Raw genomic sequence first — 15,748 nt, 5'->3', positions numbered from 1 at the left:
TAAAAAAAAAAAAAAAAAAAAAAGAAAAGTCAGGTAGGAGAATCTGTCCTAATGAACCGATGTCTCTGAAATTCTGGAACCTCATTACCTGAGTCACCCATTAGGATTGAGCACAATGTACTACCTTGACAGAGTTTGGATGTGTTGTCCCCACCAAAACTCATATGGAAATTTGATCCCCAATGTGGCAGTGTTGGAAACTCATTGAGCCATGGGGGCAGATCCCTCATGAATGGATTAATCCTCTCCCTGGTGGAAGGGGGAGTAATGAGTGAGTTCTCGCTCTATTAGTTCCTGCAACAGCTAGTTGTTTATAGGACCCTGGCACCTCCTCTCTCTCTCTTGCTTTCACTCTCTTAGTTCCTCTCACCATAAGATGTGCTTGTACCCGCTGGCTGCCTACCACTTTCCACCATGAATAGAGGCAGCCTGAGGCCTGTGCCAAATGCAACTGTCCCAGAATCATAAGCCAAATAAACCTATTTTCCTTACAAATTACCCAGTCTCAGGTATTTCTGTTATAGCAACACAAAACAGGCTAATACAGAAAATTGGTACCAAGGAGTGGGGTGTTGCTATACAGATACCTGAAAATGTGGATGCAGCTTTGGAACTGGGTAATGGGCAAAGGTTAGAGGAGTTTGGAGGACTTAGAAGAAGAGAAAAAGATGAAAGAATGTTTGGAACATTTTAGAGATTGATTAAATGGTTGTGACGAGAATGTTGATAGAAATGTGGACAGTAAAGACCACGCTGATGATGAGGTTTCAGATAGAAATGAGGAACTTATCGGTAATTGGACAAAAGGTCACCCTTGCTACACCATAGCAAGGAATTTGGCTGCATTGTGTCCATGCCTTTGGACTCTGTGTAAGGTGGGACTTAAGAGTTGTGAGCTAGAATGTGTGGCAGAAGAAATTTCTAAGCAGGAAAGCATTAAGGAAGCTGCATGGTTACTTTTAACAGCCTACACTGAATTATGGCAGCAAAGGCATGTTGTAAAGCCAGAATTTAAAAGGGAAGCAGAGCATAAAGATTTGGAAAATTTGCAGCCTGGCCATGAGGTCCTTGTATCAATATTAATCAGTAGAGAGGGAGCTTCTGCTGGGCTGTGACAGGGCCTGACTCATCCTCGTCATTGGTGCCTGCTGGGCAGTGATCTAAATCAATGGTTGCTTAAAGTGGTTGGTTTTCAGTATGACCTGGTTTGCTTTAAAAAATAAGTGACTGGCAAACACCAGACTTCCAAGCCTTATGCCCAGATTTTCAGTGCAGTAGGTTTAGGCTGGGGCTTAGGAAATCTGTAATTTTAGAACATTTCGTAGGTGATTTTGGTGATCAGACAAGTTTCAGAATAAATGTTAAACTGAACTGAAACTGTGTGTGTGTGTGTGTGTGTGCACACGTGCATGCATATTTATAGTTTTCCCTATGAGATCACACGGCCTATCTGCTTGTCTTTCTTCCTTCTGCCTATTAAGTTTCAGGTGCCAGATGTGATCTCTGATCTCACAGAGTTCTCTCTGTAGTGAGGGCAAAGTCATAGTCTGTAACTCTGTTATCTTCAGTGCCTAGCCCCCAAATGGCCTGCACAGAGTAAATGATTATTAATTGCTTTATTGATAACTGCTAGAAACCCAGTTTCCTGTGTGCCCGACCCACACAGTGTGGCCTGTCAGCCTGGCAGGGAAGAAGTGGGACTCTCTGGCCCATGATATCTTCTGAGACCCTCCTTGCTGCACATCAGTCATGGTGACCATCCTGTTGGGTGACTTCAAAATTTTCTGGATGATTGACTGTCTTTCAACAGTCCTTTTACAGATGGGTAAAGTGAGACTTAGAAAATAACTATTCCAGGTCCCCTGAGCTGGTATGTGGTGGAGTTGGGGTTTAATCCCAAATCAACAGAATGAGTTTGACTCCATTTTTGTGCCTGACTCATAAAACCAAAGTTAATATCTTAATATAAACATAAAATTAATAATACCTATTGCCTTAATACCAGGCAATGGGCTGACAAAATTATTACACACACGACTTTAACAAAAGTTTTTTTTGTTTGACCAAAGGAAGCATTTGCAGAAAAGATATTAATTCAACACTTTGCCCCTCCTTCCTAAAACACACACAATCTTTATCATATTACCTCTAAGTTCAGATTTTATTTTATTTTATTTGGCAGCTGGCTGCTACAGGGATCCGAACCTGTGACCTTGGTGTTATAAGGCTGTGCTCTAACCAACTGAGCTAATCAGCCAACCAGATTTTAATTTAACATACATAAGGGAACCCTAGTAAATGATGACAGGCTCAAAAGACTAGTCACAAGTAACTCAAGTTAGCAAAAAAGGCATCAAGTAAAAATTTTTATGATACATCAACCACTCTTTTTCCCAATAAATCTTGAAAACAAAAATTGGTCTCAGTTTCTCATTTTTAATGTACTTTCCTCCTCTGAATTATGTAAAGCTTCCAAGGATATAAATACCTCTATATACAAAGGAGCAGTACGGCAGTACATGTGACTTTATACATCTGACACTTTTAAGGAAAAAAATCATGAAATTTTGCTTTAAACCTATTTTTAAATTCTAAAAAGAAGCTAATTTGAAACATTTTAAATCTAATTTGTTAACTGGCCATATTATTTTTTATTTGAAAATAACAAAATTATAACTTGAGCAAAACTGGTTGGAAACGAGAAGGAGGAATTCTGCCTTCCCTAAGCTTTGCCAGTGAGGAAGCTGGTAGCAATTAACAAGCCCAAGAAGAGAAGAGGGAGTTGAGTGTATCTTCCCACATTCTGTAGAGTCAGAGCGGCTCATCGCAGAGGTTTAAACTGGTCCATCTCCCTAGAAGGTAGAAAAAGTGAATGAACTGTGGTGTCATTTCTTTTTCTTACATGGTTTTTTCTACCCGCCTCCCTCTTGCCCCTCCCCGTCAGCCTTCTTCCTCCTGCCCCTCACTGGTTGCCCCTTGAATGTTTCCTATACTTTTCTGACTTTGTTTCAGAGCTTTAATCTGTCACTTACCTGTGCTGAGGTTATACGAGTTGAAGCTTCATTTTGGTTTTCATCATTTATTATTAAAAATAATTTTGGTAAGAGGCCCAGAGAGATCAAGCGCTGTGTGGAAAGCCACAGCTAATGCGTAGAGGAGCCGGGACTTGAACCCGGGAGGCTGAACCCAGAGACTGTGCTCCCTTCCTTCAAGTCATACTGCCTCACTAATTTTCATGGTGTTAGTAAATGACAATCAGCACCATTTACCGAGGCTTCTAAGTGTTGATATGGATGCGTGTTTATCCCCGTGTGTTAGGCACTCAGTTGGCAATCTTAGGAGGTAGGTATGAACCAGGTTTATGGACGAGAAACCATCGAGGGCAGGTGACTGGACCAAGACCACACAGCTGGCATTCAGGCCAGGACTGAAGGACCGTGCCAGGCTCAGGAAGCTCTCCATAACTACTTCTGCCTGAATGGATGGATCGTGGCCTGCACCCTCTCAATAGATTAGACAAGAGGTGGAAAGAGGGTAACTGAGTGAGAGGATAGCTGACTTGCTTGGGGCACTCAGCAGTAAGTTTTGGAAATAAGCTGAGAGCCCAAGTCACCTGCAGTGTCCTGCTGGTGTAGGAATGCTGACCAGCTGCATGCGAGGCAAACTGCAGACAAGAAAGGAGTCCTCAGTGGGCTGGTTTTTAAAAACTGCCTCGAGAGGATAGCTGACTTGCTTGGGGCACTCAGCAGTAAGTTTTGGAAATAAGCTGAGAGCCCGAGTCACCTGCAGTGTCCTGCTGGTGTAGGAATGCTGACCAGCTGCGTGCGAGGCAAACTGCAGACAAGAAAGGAGTCCTCAGTGGGCTGGTTTTTAAAAACTGCCTCTCGTGCACGGAAATTTTAGTAGTGAAGTTTCGTGATGTCTGCAAATTACTTTCCAAGAATTCAGAAAGAGACAGGGTGGGCAAATATTAACAATCTGTGGATATAGGTGAAAGTATACAGGTGTTCATTGTACTATTTCTTCAACTTTTATGTATATTTGAAGTTTTCAAAATAAAAAGTTGGAGAAGAAAGAGAGAGGAGAGAGGGAGGAAGGGAGGAAAGGAAAAGAGAATTCTGGTGGTGTACATTCTCTCTCTGTGATGTTCCCGAGTCCATGCCCCAACAGCACGGAGTCCATCCACCCCACTAGAGACTTGACACTCTTTCCACTATCAAGTGATTCAGTCATTAATATCACCAAAATACGGTATCTGAATAAATAAAACCCACTGAAAAGACTCTATGTACTGGCACCTATGAGTGTGTTTTTAATTGACAGATAATCCTCAGATTTAGTAAACTACTATCATTTATTCAAAGAGCAATCATATTTTCAATAAATCTTGCAAAGAAAATGTACTACTCAGCTAAAATATATGATTCTCTTTTTAGCTGATTTAGCAAACATTAATTCATTTAGGATGAATTACAAGTTTTAAATGCTCAATATTCTTAACTGCTATTGCAAAAATAACTTTGGTGGATTACTAACTGGTAGTTCCTGCACCCCTCATCCCCCAATTATGTATAAAGACCAAAAAATTTAAATACAAAATGATAGAATTGAAAATTTATAAAACAAAAATTCAATAGGCAGTAAAATTTGTTTGTAATACATGCATTTTACTATTTTAATTTTAGGACTTTAATAATATTTTTACATTTTAAAAGTAATATATGATTATTACAATTTTTTTGGAATACCATAGTCTAGAAAGAAAGAAAAAAGGCAGTCTTCTTACCCAGAAACAACTATCATTTAACATTTTGGTTGGATTTGCTTTTTTTTTCTACTCATGATGGTTTTTAATTTTTTTTTTATTTTTTATTTTATTTTATTTTATTTATTTTTTGTCTTTTTGTCTTTTTCCGTGTCTGGCAACGGATCGCAACCCTCAGTGTTGCCCCCGTACCGGACCGGGGACCGGCAACAGGATCGCAACCCTCGGTGTTGCTCCTGCCCCTCGCTCAGCCAGTGAGCGGGAACCGGTCTGTATGTGGGATCCGAACCCTCGGGCGGGAGCACCACCGCGCTTCCCAAGCGGCACACTATCCAGTGCGCCACCGGGCTGGCCCTCATGATGGTTTTTTTAAGGGAGCGCCGCCGCGCTTCCCAAGCGGCGCACTATCCAGTGCGCCACCGGGCTGGCCCTCATGATGGTTTTTTTAAAAAAATTTTTATTTATATAATTATATATTATGTAGAATTTTCATATCTCACTCTTTTCAAATAACACTATCTCATAAACATTTTCAGTATTATTGTAGCCTTGGGGAAAATACTCCTTTAAGATAGGGGAGATAAAAATAAGAAAAAACAAACTCTTAGAAGATATACAAAAAATTATGTAACCTTACATAGGTGGGGAGACTGGAGGGGACTGGAAGACAAAGGTGGGGGGAGACTTGCCACCTGAAGACCTTATGTATTTCTGTGTGTCTACACACACGCACATATTTAATTTTTGAGCTATGTGCGTATAATACTTTAAAAAATTTAAATAAAATGATTGAATCATCTAAAGTTTTGCCATAATACGAAGACCTTATGTATTTCTGTGTGTCTACACACACGCACATATTTAATTTTTGAGCTATGTGTGTATAATACTTTAAAAAATTTAAATAAAATGATTGAATCATCTAAAGTTTTGCCATAATACTATATTAAGTGGATAGACCATAATCTACAGTTATTTACATAATTCCCCAATTAAGGAACTATCAAGCTTTGTTCAATTTTTTTTCTCATACATCAAACTATGCTTTTAATAACTGTGTGTGTGTGTGTGAATAATTGCCTGATTTGATTTGGTCATTAGTTGAAATAATCAGACTGTCTTACTGTCATAGGTCTATTTTTATTTTTTTATATATATTATTGTTGATATTTTATGATAGTATTTAGAGACTAAATGTACGTAATTTTTTTTCTTCTCACATAAGAACCACTTCTCTTTGGTATACCATACATTGGTATGCTCTGTTCTCTTGAGGAAATGAGAACATTCTGGGCCAGACCATGATGTATTATTGCTAACAATATGCCCATACGACAAATGCTCACTTCCTGTGGATCTTCATATAAACGTCATTGTAAACTTTTATATGTAGATGAAGTCCTTTGTTACCAGGACTATGGCCAACTGGAGGTGAGGCTCAAAATTGTGGTCAGCTCCAGCCTGGGTGTGTTTACATGCCCGGAGAGCAGAACTCCTGGGTTCTGGCAATGTGACGTCACCGTTTCCATGAGCTGACGAAATGGGCTAACGAGTTCCCAGCTGCTGCCAGCCACACCCACCAGCCTCTCATCCCATTAGCACTGGCGGCCTGACTTGGTCTCTCTCATGCTGAGAAGCAAAGACAAAGACCTTAACTTACCCCCCCACAGCAGCCACAACACTGGCAGTCTCCACAGAGGGTCCCCAGGAGGCCGTTGATCACCTGGATGGCGCAGAGAATCATCTGGATTCCTCCTATGATCAGCAGGATGGAGAAGAGGGTCAGATTCCAGGGAACCACATTAGCTGGTGCTTGGCACAGCCTCCATAAGTCTTTGTCACTGAGATAATTCCTGTTGGTGACATGGGGGATAAAGGAGACATCTGTAAAAAGTATGCTATTACCTAGATTAGAAAGTCACCATAGCAATTTTTCTTGTGCAGTACTTTCCATCCAAAACAAGCTCCATGAGAAAATACTCTGTAATAACAACAGTAAAAAAACCAAAACCTGGCATTTTTGTTGAATACATCCTATGTGCCAGACCCATTCTAAACACTTTATTTGTATTCACTTATTTATTCCTCATAGAAACCTACGGCTGGTTCTTTTCTTCCATTTCACAAATAAGGAAATCAAGGCACAGAGAGGTTAAATGATTGCGCCCAGGTCACACAGCTTCTAAGGCAGAGCAATTTTTGGAACTGACCAAGAGGATGGGTAAATTCACTATCTATGCACGGCCAGAAAAATGAAGACACACTGGGAGGAGAATTTCACAAATGCTCATGGCTTTTATCTTAGCTGTTGCCAGTAGTGAACTTTTTGACTTTTGACAAATTATCTGTCAAGTCTAGTGGCCATCTGAAACCACGTAAAGTACAATTGTGTCACACGGCTCAAGGGAAAGGCCTGATTTTTTAAGGTCTAATTTAACTAAACGATGAATTTGACTCAACTATATTTTTTGTTAACGTGTAGGAATTCCACAAGCAAAAGGAATTAATTTTCTTTAAAAGGGAGAATTACTCTGCTGCCTTAGTACATATTTTACACAAACTTTGAATTAGGAGAAGTTGTAATATATATCTCATTATATAGAGCGAGCTCGCTGCAATTCAAAGGCATCGTCCTGAAGGAGGCATGTGAGGTGTGTGATCCCGAGACAGAAAGGAGAGGGAAGTGTGTAGAATCTTGTGGGTTACGTTAGCTCCTTCTCACATTCTCAGAGCCAAAGACCATCCGCTCCATCTTTCTTTACACTTCCTCCATCCTTTCAGGGCCTCAATGGAAAAGTCTCTGTCCAGCTTGTGAGTTTATGTTCATCTTATTGTTTTTAGATCTTTATGTCGACCTCTGACATTTCCGGTGAATTCTCCAGTGCTTCGGACACATTCCTTTAAATACATTCTCTACTGAGATTTCAAAAATTCTTTAAAATGATGGAAGATGCTCCAGGGTTCAATAGGGCAGAAGAAATAAAGGAAGAGATGGGCATTTTGGTCTTGACTTAGAAATAAAACATTGGTTGTGCATTGATTCACCTTTCTATAAGAGCATGGGTTCTAGCAGCTTGCTAGTGACCTTGTACCTACCTGCAAAATAAAGGGAACCGCATCATCACATCGTGGGGTTACTGTGAGGATTACATGAGCTAACATGAGTAAGTGCTTAGAACAGTGCCTAGCATGTAGTAGTTGCTCAGTAAATGCAGTAGTGTCTTATTTTACTCAATCCAAGCAGCCTGGTCTAGTGGAAAGACCTTGGTATTTTGGATTCAGATGAACCTGGGGTTGAATCTAAGCTTTCTTCTTACTATCTGTGTGTTCCTCGTACAAGTTACTAACCCTTCTTTGGCATCAGTTTCTTCATCTGTGAAATGGGCTAAGAGCCACCTCACAATTGTGAGCATTCACCGAGATGATACATCTTTGTTGTTGCATGAGACTGTCTTTTCAATACCTTTTTTAAAAAAATCAAACATCCATCTTTCTGTTCTGTATCTTTCCATGTATTCCTTTCTATCTTTACGATTTTTAAACTTGGAGATTATAAAAGGTTCAAAAGATACATACAACATTTTCCAGGCACACTTCATAAAGAAAATATCCTGAGGTGAGGTAACTGGCAATCCTGAGTTCCGTCTTGGAGATTATAAAAGGTTCAAAAGATACATACAACATTTTCCAGGCACACTTCATAAAGAATATATCCTGAGGTGAGGTAACTGGCAATCCTGAGTTCCGTCCCGTTCGGCAGAGTCTGTACGTGGCAGGACGACAGCACCTCCTGGTGGTGGCACTAGTGAAACACTCACGGGGTGGGACTTGGAAGCAAGGATTGAATTTGGGTGCCTGGAGACATCTTCTGAGACCCACTCCTGTGGCTGCCTCACCCCTCACAAGCCACCAGCGATCACTGTCCTAGGCCCTCTTCTTTACCCTCAGACCCCCAGGTTGAGAGTCTCAGAGATCCTGGCAAAGGAAGGCTGTGTGCACGTGCAGTTTGATTGCTGTGTCCAACTCTCCAACCCCAGGGTGCAAGGGGGCTGGAATTTTTCATGGACCTGGTAGCTAACCACGTTTCCACCTTCTGTGAGGCAAGGAGAGCCGGGGCAATTGAAAACCACTTAACTGGCGTTTTAATGCATCCAGTTACAAAGGGCATTTCCACCTGAGCTGCAGCATCCCATCAATATTGGAGGAGAAAGCCGTGGACTTCTCACAACTCCCTCCTGGCCAGCAACCAAGGCGGCTGAGGAAAGGGTCAAGGGGAGCCAAATGCTTTGCCTGGCCCACTTTACCTGGCCAATGCAGGTGTCACCTCCTCCTGGAGAAGCTCTGCGTTGCTCCTGCTGCCCTCAGACTGGCTGTGGTACCCTCTGTGCTTCCCAGCACTCTTTTTCTCGTACACAGCCTCTGGGACCCTGTGCTGGTATCATTTGTCCATTTGTTTGTTTTCTCTTCGGGACTGTAAACCCATAAGTGCAGAGACCATGTTCCCCAGTCAGTACCCCCACTTCTGTCCCCAGTTCCAGCACAGGGAGTGTTCAGTTAATAGCAGCCACTATTGTTTACCAGGTCCTGACCGTGAGCCAGGCACGGGGCTGGCTGTTTTACATGTGGTGCAAATGCAGGTGGTCTTGACTGGAAGGCCAGGCGGACCTTCCATTGCGTCCAGTGTGACCGGGCGCGCGCTCTCCTCACCACTCAGCTCTCGCCAGGAGGCAGCAGGAGGGCCACAGCCGGGCCCAGGGTGGCTGGCCAGGGCCACGCTGGGGCCACCTGTTGTCTCAGGATGGAAGGCCTCGGAGCCAGGAGGTTCCACCTCAAAGGAAGCCGAGAGGGCAGATACCAAAATGTCCCAGGTTTCTTTTTCCTTCGGTCTGCTTCTCTAATGTGCTTCTCATGGCTGTCTCTGTTCCTTTAGTGCTTTTCTGAGGAAAATTGTGCTAAATTCTACGGCATTGAAGAGAATTCTGGGATTCTGTGCACCAAGCTAGAAATCTCAGATAACCTCCCCCTCTCCTCACAGCTAATGCTGACGACGCCGTCTCAGACAGTCTCTGACGTTTGTCTCTTTTGTTTACTTATTGATTTGGGGGCCTGGCGTTCCCAGCACTGCGCTGCCAACACGTGAGCGAAGCGGCCAGCCCACTGTCTCACCTGCACCCTTCCCTTCCTCCTCACCGGCCAGCGGGCCGTCAGTCTGCAGGACGTCCCCTGCTGCTCCCCGAGGTCCTGCGGTCCAGCCTGCCTCTCAGTCACCCCCATCATGTGGTGTCCCTTCTGCTCCTGTCCCCCACGTTCACCCTGAGCTTCTGGCTGTGCTGTCCTGATATTCCCTGAGCATGCTGGGCCTTTTCATGCCTGGAATGTGCCTTCTCTCTCTCTTTCTCTGGAAGGCAGATTTCTGCTCATCCTCCCAACCCAGCACCTGTCGCCTCCTTGGGGAAGTTTCTCTTGCACTTCTTCCCACATCCCCACTTTCTGCACTGAGAGCATCTGTCCCATGTTGTCACCTAACTAACCGTGTGCTCACGGGGCGGGAAGCATGTCTACCTCTTTTACATGTCTGGGATAGTTTCAGCACAGAGTAAGATATCAACGAAGTGTATTTAAATTTGTTTTCCTTCTACTAATTACTACTAATCACTGTGAAGCCCTGGGCAAATTAACCTTTCTGAACTTCATTTCTCTCCTCCAGGGATAAGAATTCTCAAATTTATGAGGACGATTAAGTGAGATAATGCATGCGAAACCACTTAGCACTTCGTCCCTGGGAAGGAGGAGGAGCAGGAAGAGGAGGAGAAGAGGAGAAAAGAGGAAGCAGATCATGCAGGAGAAGCAGCCACCATGGCTGCGGCCAGTGGTGATAGGGGAGAGTGACAACTGTCTGAGCCTTCTTGTGTGGGCTCAAAAAGTGACTGGCCTGTCTCACTGGGCAGCTGTGCATGTGTGTGGGTTTGCAGCTGCAGTGCTTACACCTGGGAGCCGGCAGCTGGGAAGCGTGCACGGCGCAGTGAAAAGAGCAGGCGACAAGGCCCAAGAGCTTCGCTAGAAGGGAATCGAGGCAAGAGGCAGGTGGACGGATCAATATAAATTGTGTGGTAGAAAAAGCGCGGTCACTTAGAGTCAGAAACCTTGGATTCGAGCTTCAGTCATTAAGAAACTGAATTCCTTTGGGTAGTTTCTTGTCCTTTCTGGGCCTCAGCTGTCTCACCTCTCAGAGAAAGTTACTGTCACAGACTTTTGGTGAGGATGCAGTGGAACACTGTGGGTGACAGCACTTTGTTAACTGGAAAACAGCAAGCAATAGAAAGTTCAGTTACTGTTACAAGAGACTCAAGATGAGCTTCTGCAGTCAGAGGGAAGGTTTGGAGCTGGCAGCGGGAGATAAGATCAAGAAGGAACATGTGCCGTTGTCTCAAGCTAGGAGACGGGATGTGAGCAGAGGCAGAGTGCTGCTGAGAGTGCCAGGGGACAGATCGGACGCAGAGACGCCTCCGCCCACACCCACCCGGGAACGCCCTTCCTGCAGCAATCTCGGCGGCTTCATGCCTTACATGGAGAGTGGCCTTATGTCTTCAGATCGGACGCAGAGACGCCTCCGCCCACACCCACCCGGGAACGCCCTTCCTGCAGCAATCGCGGCGGCTTCATGCCTTACATGGAGAGTGGCCTTATGTCTTGTGTGGGATTGAATTCTAAAGTCAGGGCATGAGGGGAGAAAATGTGAATAGTCAAAATCACTCTCAAATAGTCCATAGATCACCTGGAAAGTTTAATATGTGTATGGTTTTCTAATATACCCTGTACAGTAATATTTTAAAGATCACATTATAGTTTGAAGCCACTGTGCAGATGTGCAGGTATTCAAATCACTCTCCCCTCGGATAATCATCGCAGCTGTACAGTGAACAGAAGATGGGTGGGGACTTCTGAAACCTTCCTGCTTGCCCACAGCATTTACTCTATTCTGTTTTTATTATTAAACTTTTACAATCTGATACCTGTAAATGGATGAGTAAGTGCTGTTGTGAGGAGCAAACAAAATAACAGATATGAAAACATCTATCACAGAGTAATGCAAATGGCTAACATTATTCGTAATAAACGGCTGTGATGTGAATGAAAACTTGCTTCACCACAAAGACAGATACTTTGAAAAATGGTTTCCTATCCTTCCCCCAAGTTGGCATTTCCAGGCCAGCTGTCACTCTCCTGTCCTTGGGCATTGGTCACAGCCCATCCGAGCCAGGCATGAGTGTGTGTGAGGGGAAGCCGTTAGGTCCTAAAGTCAGCACAGGTGAGACCATCGTCCTGTTTGACACGTTACTTGGCATCTGTTGTGTTTCTTTTCTCCCTCCTTTGTTTTGGACATAGATTTGTTCTAATCGATTTAAAGTTCATCAAGCATAGCATTATTCATATAACAGAATAAATAGAAAAGTATGTTTAATGCTGCACTGATGCGGTTGATGGAAATAATAGGAGAAGGATCCTTGAAGCAAACATAATCTGCAGCTTCACAGACACACCCATAGGTGGGAGAGAGTGAGCTGTCAGAGGTGGCTCGGCCTTCTGGTGTCTGAAATCTATGCTCGAGCAAGTCAACCCTGTAGCAGTGGAGCCCCAAAGTCCTATGCAAGATAAAAGGGCTTTCTACAGTCAACTAAAAACATTTGGGGATCACTGCATGTGACAGGAGGATGTCAGACTGCACTGTTTAACTACGAGAACAGGACAGGGCTAGTTCCTGTGGATGCCTGTGAACCAACTGAGACCTCATGTCACAAGAGAACCAGTGCCTGCCACCTCCCCAGCCTGAAGCCTGTTTTTTAATTTCTTTAGAATCTCATGGTAGATTACATGCTAATACATAGGGGTTCGAGTTAATATATTAGTGTCCTACAGATTTTTTAGGTATGGACCCATCCTCCTTGCATAGGAAGACCCAACAATCCTATTTCCTGACCCGCTAGGACGTATCAGTCACTGTGCTGGGCAGAGGGGTTGAGACAGTGAACACAACAGAAATGGTTCAAGCCCTCCTGGAGGTTAAAGTCTGGTGCAGCACGTCTAACAGAACCATCTGCCACAGTGGAGATGTCCTACATCTGTGCTGTTCGTTACAGTAGCTACAAGCCATAGATGGCTAACGAGCACTTGAAATACGACTGGTGTGATCGAGGAACTGAATTTTTAACTTTATTTCATTTAAATAACCACATATGGCCACTGGCTACTGTGCTGGACAGCGCAGCCTAGGGGCAGAAGGACATGTGATATGAAGAGGCTAAGACTCGAAGCCAGAAGACCTGAGTTTGAGCCCTGCCTCTCCCCCAACTAACTGTATGACTTCGAGCAAGTTAAATTTATTAAGTCTGCCTTGGCAGAGAGTAACTACCTCTTAGGTTTGCTATGGAGATTAAATTATAAATTTGTGGGAAAAATGCTTTTCACAACCTACAAAGTACCATGAAAATATGAAATGTTATTTTAATGAGTTCTATTAACATTAGCTCTCATGAAGATCCTACAATGTTTTCAATGTCATATTCTGTAAATTCGCCCCTTAACAGATGAATTATAGGCAACCTGGGGTGAAAGTGAAAGCCTTTGAGCCCAGTCAGTGAGTAATCATTCTCATTTTCTATTATAAGATTTGTAACAAAAGCCACTGCTCTGTTTACTAATGTTATTAGTTTCCTTGTGTTGCTGCTAATAAATATTATAGGCAACCTGGGGTGAAAGTGAAAGCCTTTGAGCCCAGTCAGTGAGTAATCATTCTCGTTTTCTATTATAAGATTTGTAACAAAAGCCACTACTCTGTTTACTAATGTTATTAGTTTCCTTGTGTTGCTGCTAATAAACATTTGAATGCCAGCAGTGACACCACAAATCTCTTCCTTCCCTCAGGCCAACTGAGGCATTATCTGTCAGTTATTTCTCCCAGTGTCTGTCAAAAGAGCAATGAAAGGCGAGATCCTGTGCAACCTGGCTCCACCCTGCAACTCCAGCTCCGTCTCACAGGAGCACCATGCCTGAGATTTATACGAAGGTATTTCAAAGTTTGTGGAAAATGGAATGAAGAGATAATATGAATTTGTCCATTAGCTTGTTGAAGATCCCTCATACAATGAACATACATTATGTTCAGTGTCTCCCTTTGGACCATTCACCTGCCTGAGCCCCTCCTGGGCATTGCAGGGGGTAGCCTTACCCGTTTTGGAAGGGGTAGCCCCATGTACTCTCGCCCAAGAGACATTTAGGACCCTTGTTGATGGCAACTGCTGAGATGATAAATGAGTATCCAGCACCCAAGAATCCAATCGCAGCAAATATTGTGGAAGTGAACATCTGAAAGACAAGGAGAGAGACAGTCGAGTTCTTCAGGTGGTCCAGAGGTCGCGCTCAGCAAACCTAACCAGCCTGTTGCTGAACATGGTGATGATGGGGCAGTTATGGGGTAGGAGCCAGTCTTTATAGTAGATGGGGCCTGTGGGGTCTCCTAGAAGGATATTGGTGTCTCATGTTCCCTTCCTCACCCCCATCCCATATCTTTTCCACATGTTCATTGATGACTGAGGGGCTGGTTATGTTTTGATACCTACAAACCATGGTTTTTGTTAATGTCATTAAAGATAAGATCTCCTTCACAGGGCTAACATGCAAGGCCAATCTATCGCAGAATCAAAGAATCTTAGGACTGGCAGTGATCTTAAAAGTTCTCTGGTCTCATTATCCCGCTGAGGTTAAGTCACTGTGGTGTCTCATATGGTAGGCAGATTCTGCTTAGGAGAAAGAGAAGAAGTCTAGAACATCTCCTCAGTGGTCCTTGTTACATTCCTTGAGGCCAACAAGATTAAGGCCAGCATCTCTTCCAAGTGGCAGCAGCCTTTAAAGGTCACCTTGACATCTCTCACCCCATTCCACCCTCTGAAAATTCTCTTCTTTAGGTTAAACAATCCCAACAATTTCAGTTCTTCTAAATATTTTTATGACAGAGATTAATTAGTGAAAAATAGATGACACTAGCATCTTTCTATTTTCAATTATAAAATCAAAATAGAAATATAGAGAGCAGTGGAAAGGATAATTCTTTCTAGTTTATCTTGTTGAGCTGCTTGACACAACTGTGTACAAAATAGAATTATAGAGTGTGAAAGCAGAAGCAATCCTGGAGCCTGTCCCTTTGCAGAACTGACTATTCCATCCTTCCTGCCTCCCACGCCCTCTACTCTGGCCCGTATAAACTTCTATCACAGCACAGTGCCCATAACACATAAATGCACAGCTTTTTGTTGGCTGTCTTCTCCAAACAGAGCACAAGCTCCTTGAAGTTGTGAGCAATGAGTTATTTGAAGATAGGGCATTGCTCCACCCTACCACAGTCTGTGGTTTTTCTTCTTCCCAGCTTACCAAAGGCACCGGAGAAGTACTTACTGGATGTTTTCAGTGACTAGTAAGGTTTCATATCACTAATTTTTTACATTTTTCCCCTAAATTTTTATGTCTAGGGTATCTTAAATTTACTCTCACCATCAAGAACATTTGTGAATTTAATCTAGGTTAGAAATAAATAAAATTTTTTGTCAATTTACCATGCTAGAACAGGCAATCTCTTTCCCAAAGGATGTGTAGATGGATAATTTGGGGACTTGCTGGATTATGTAAATAGGTTTCACTCCTGTTGTACTTTTAAGAAAATTTATGATATGCTAATGTGTGTGAACCTCTGAGAAGGGGATATACCATGTATGCTGGAATATGAAGAAACTGATTAGCTCTCAAATGATCCTTCAGAAGTAAGGAAATTGCCTTATGACTGAGTCCTTATTTCATTTATCAGGCAATAGGGTACTTCCTCAAATACTTTATTTTGAACAACCAAATACTGTGTGGAGAAGACATTAGTCAGAAACAACCCACTCAGGGCCGGCCCGGTGGCACACTGCTACAGTGCGCCGCTTGGGAGTG

The 15,748-nt window shown here is 43.2% G+C and overlaps 1 protein-coding gene across 1 annotated transcript in view; it reads right to left on the bottom strand.

Annotated features, from left to right (window-relative positions):
• Positions 1–2,638: 2,638 nt before the first annotated feature.
• TM4SF4 (transmembrane 4 L six family member 4) overlaps positions 2,639–15,748 on the bottom strand; it is a 22,615-nt gene continuing 9,505 nt past the window's right edge. Inside the window, exons 3-5 of the mRNA XM_008583252.1 lie at positions 13,992–14,128; positions 6,426–6,618; positions 2,639–2,852 (exon numbers count right to left, since the gene is read on the bottom strand). Of these exons, the coding sequence (XP_008581474.1) occupies positions 2,835–2,852; positions 6,426–6,618; positions 13,992–14,128 (348 nt within the window). The 3' untranslated portion in view covers positions 2,639–2,834. The remainder of the gene's footprint in view (positions 2,853–6,425; positions 6,619–13,991; positions 14,129–15,748) is intronic.

The sequence above is a fragment of the Galeopterus variegatus genome, unplaced genomic scaffold (genome assembly GCF_000696425.1).
Source record: "Galeopterus variegatus unplaced genomic scaffold, G_variegatus-3.0.2 Scaffold2870, whole genome shotgun sequence".
Lineage (NCBI taxonomy): Eukaryota > Metazoa > Chordata > Mammalia > Dermoptera > Cynocephalidae > Galeopterus > Galeopterus variegatus.
Note: the sequence above shows the minus strand (reverse complement) of the source record. Positions and strands in the feature narration are given on the sequence as shown.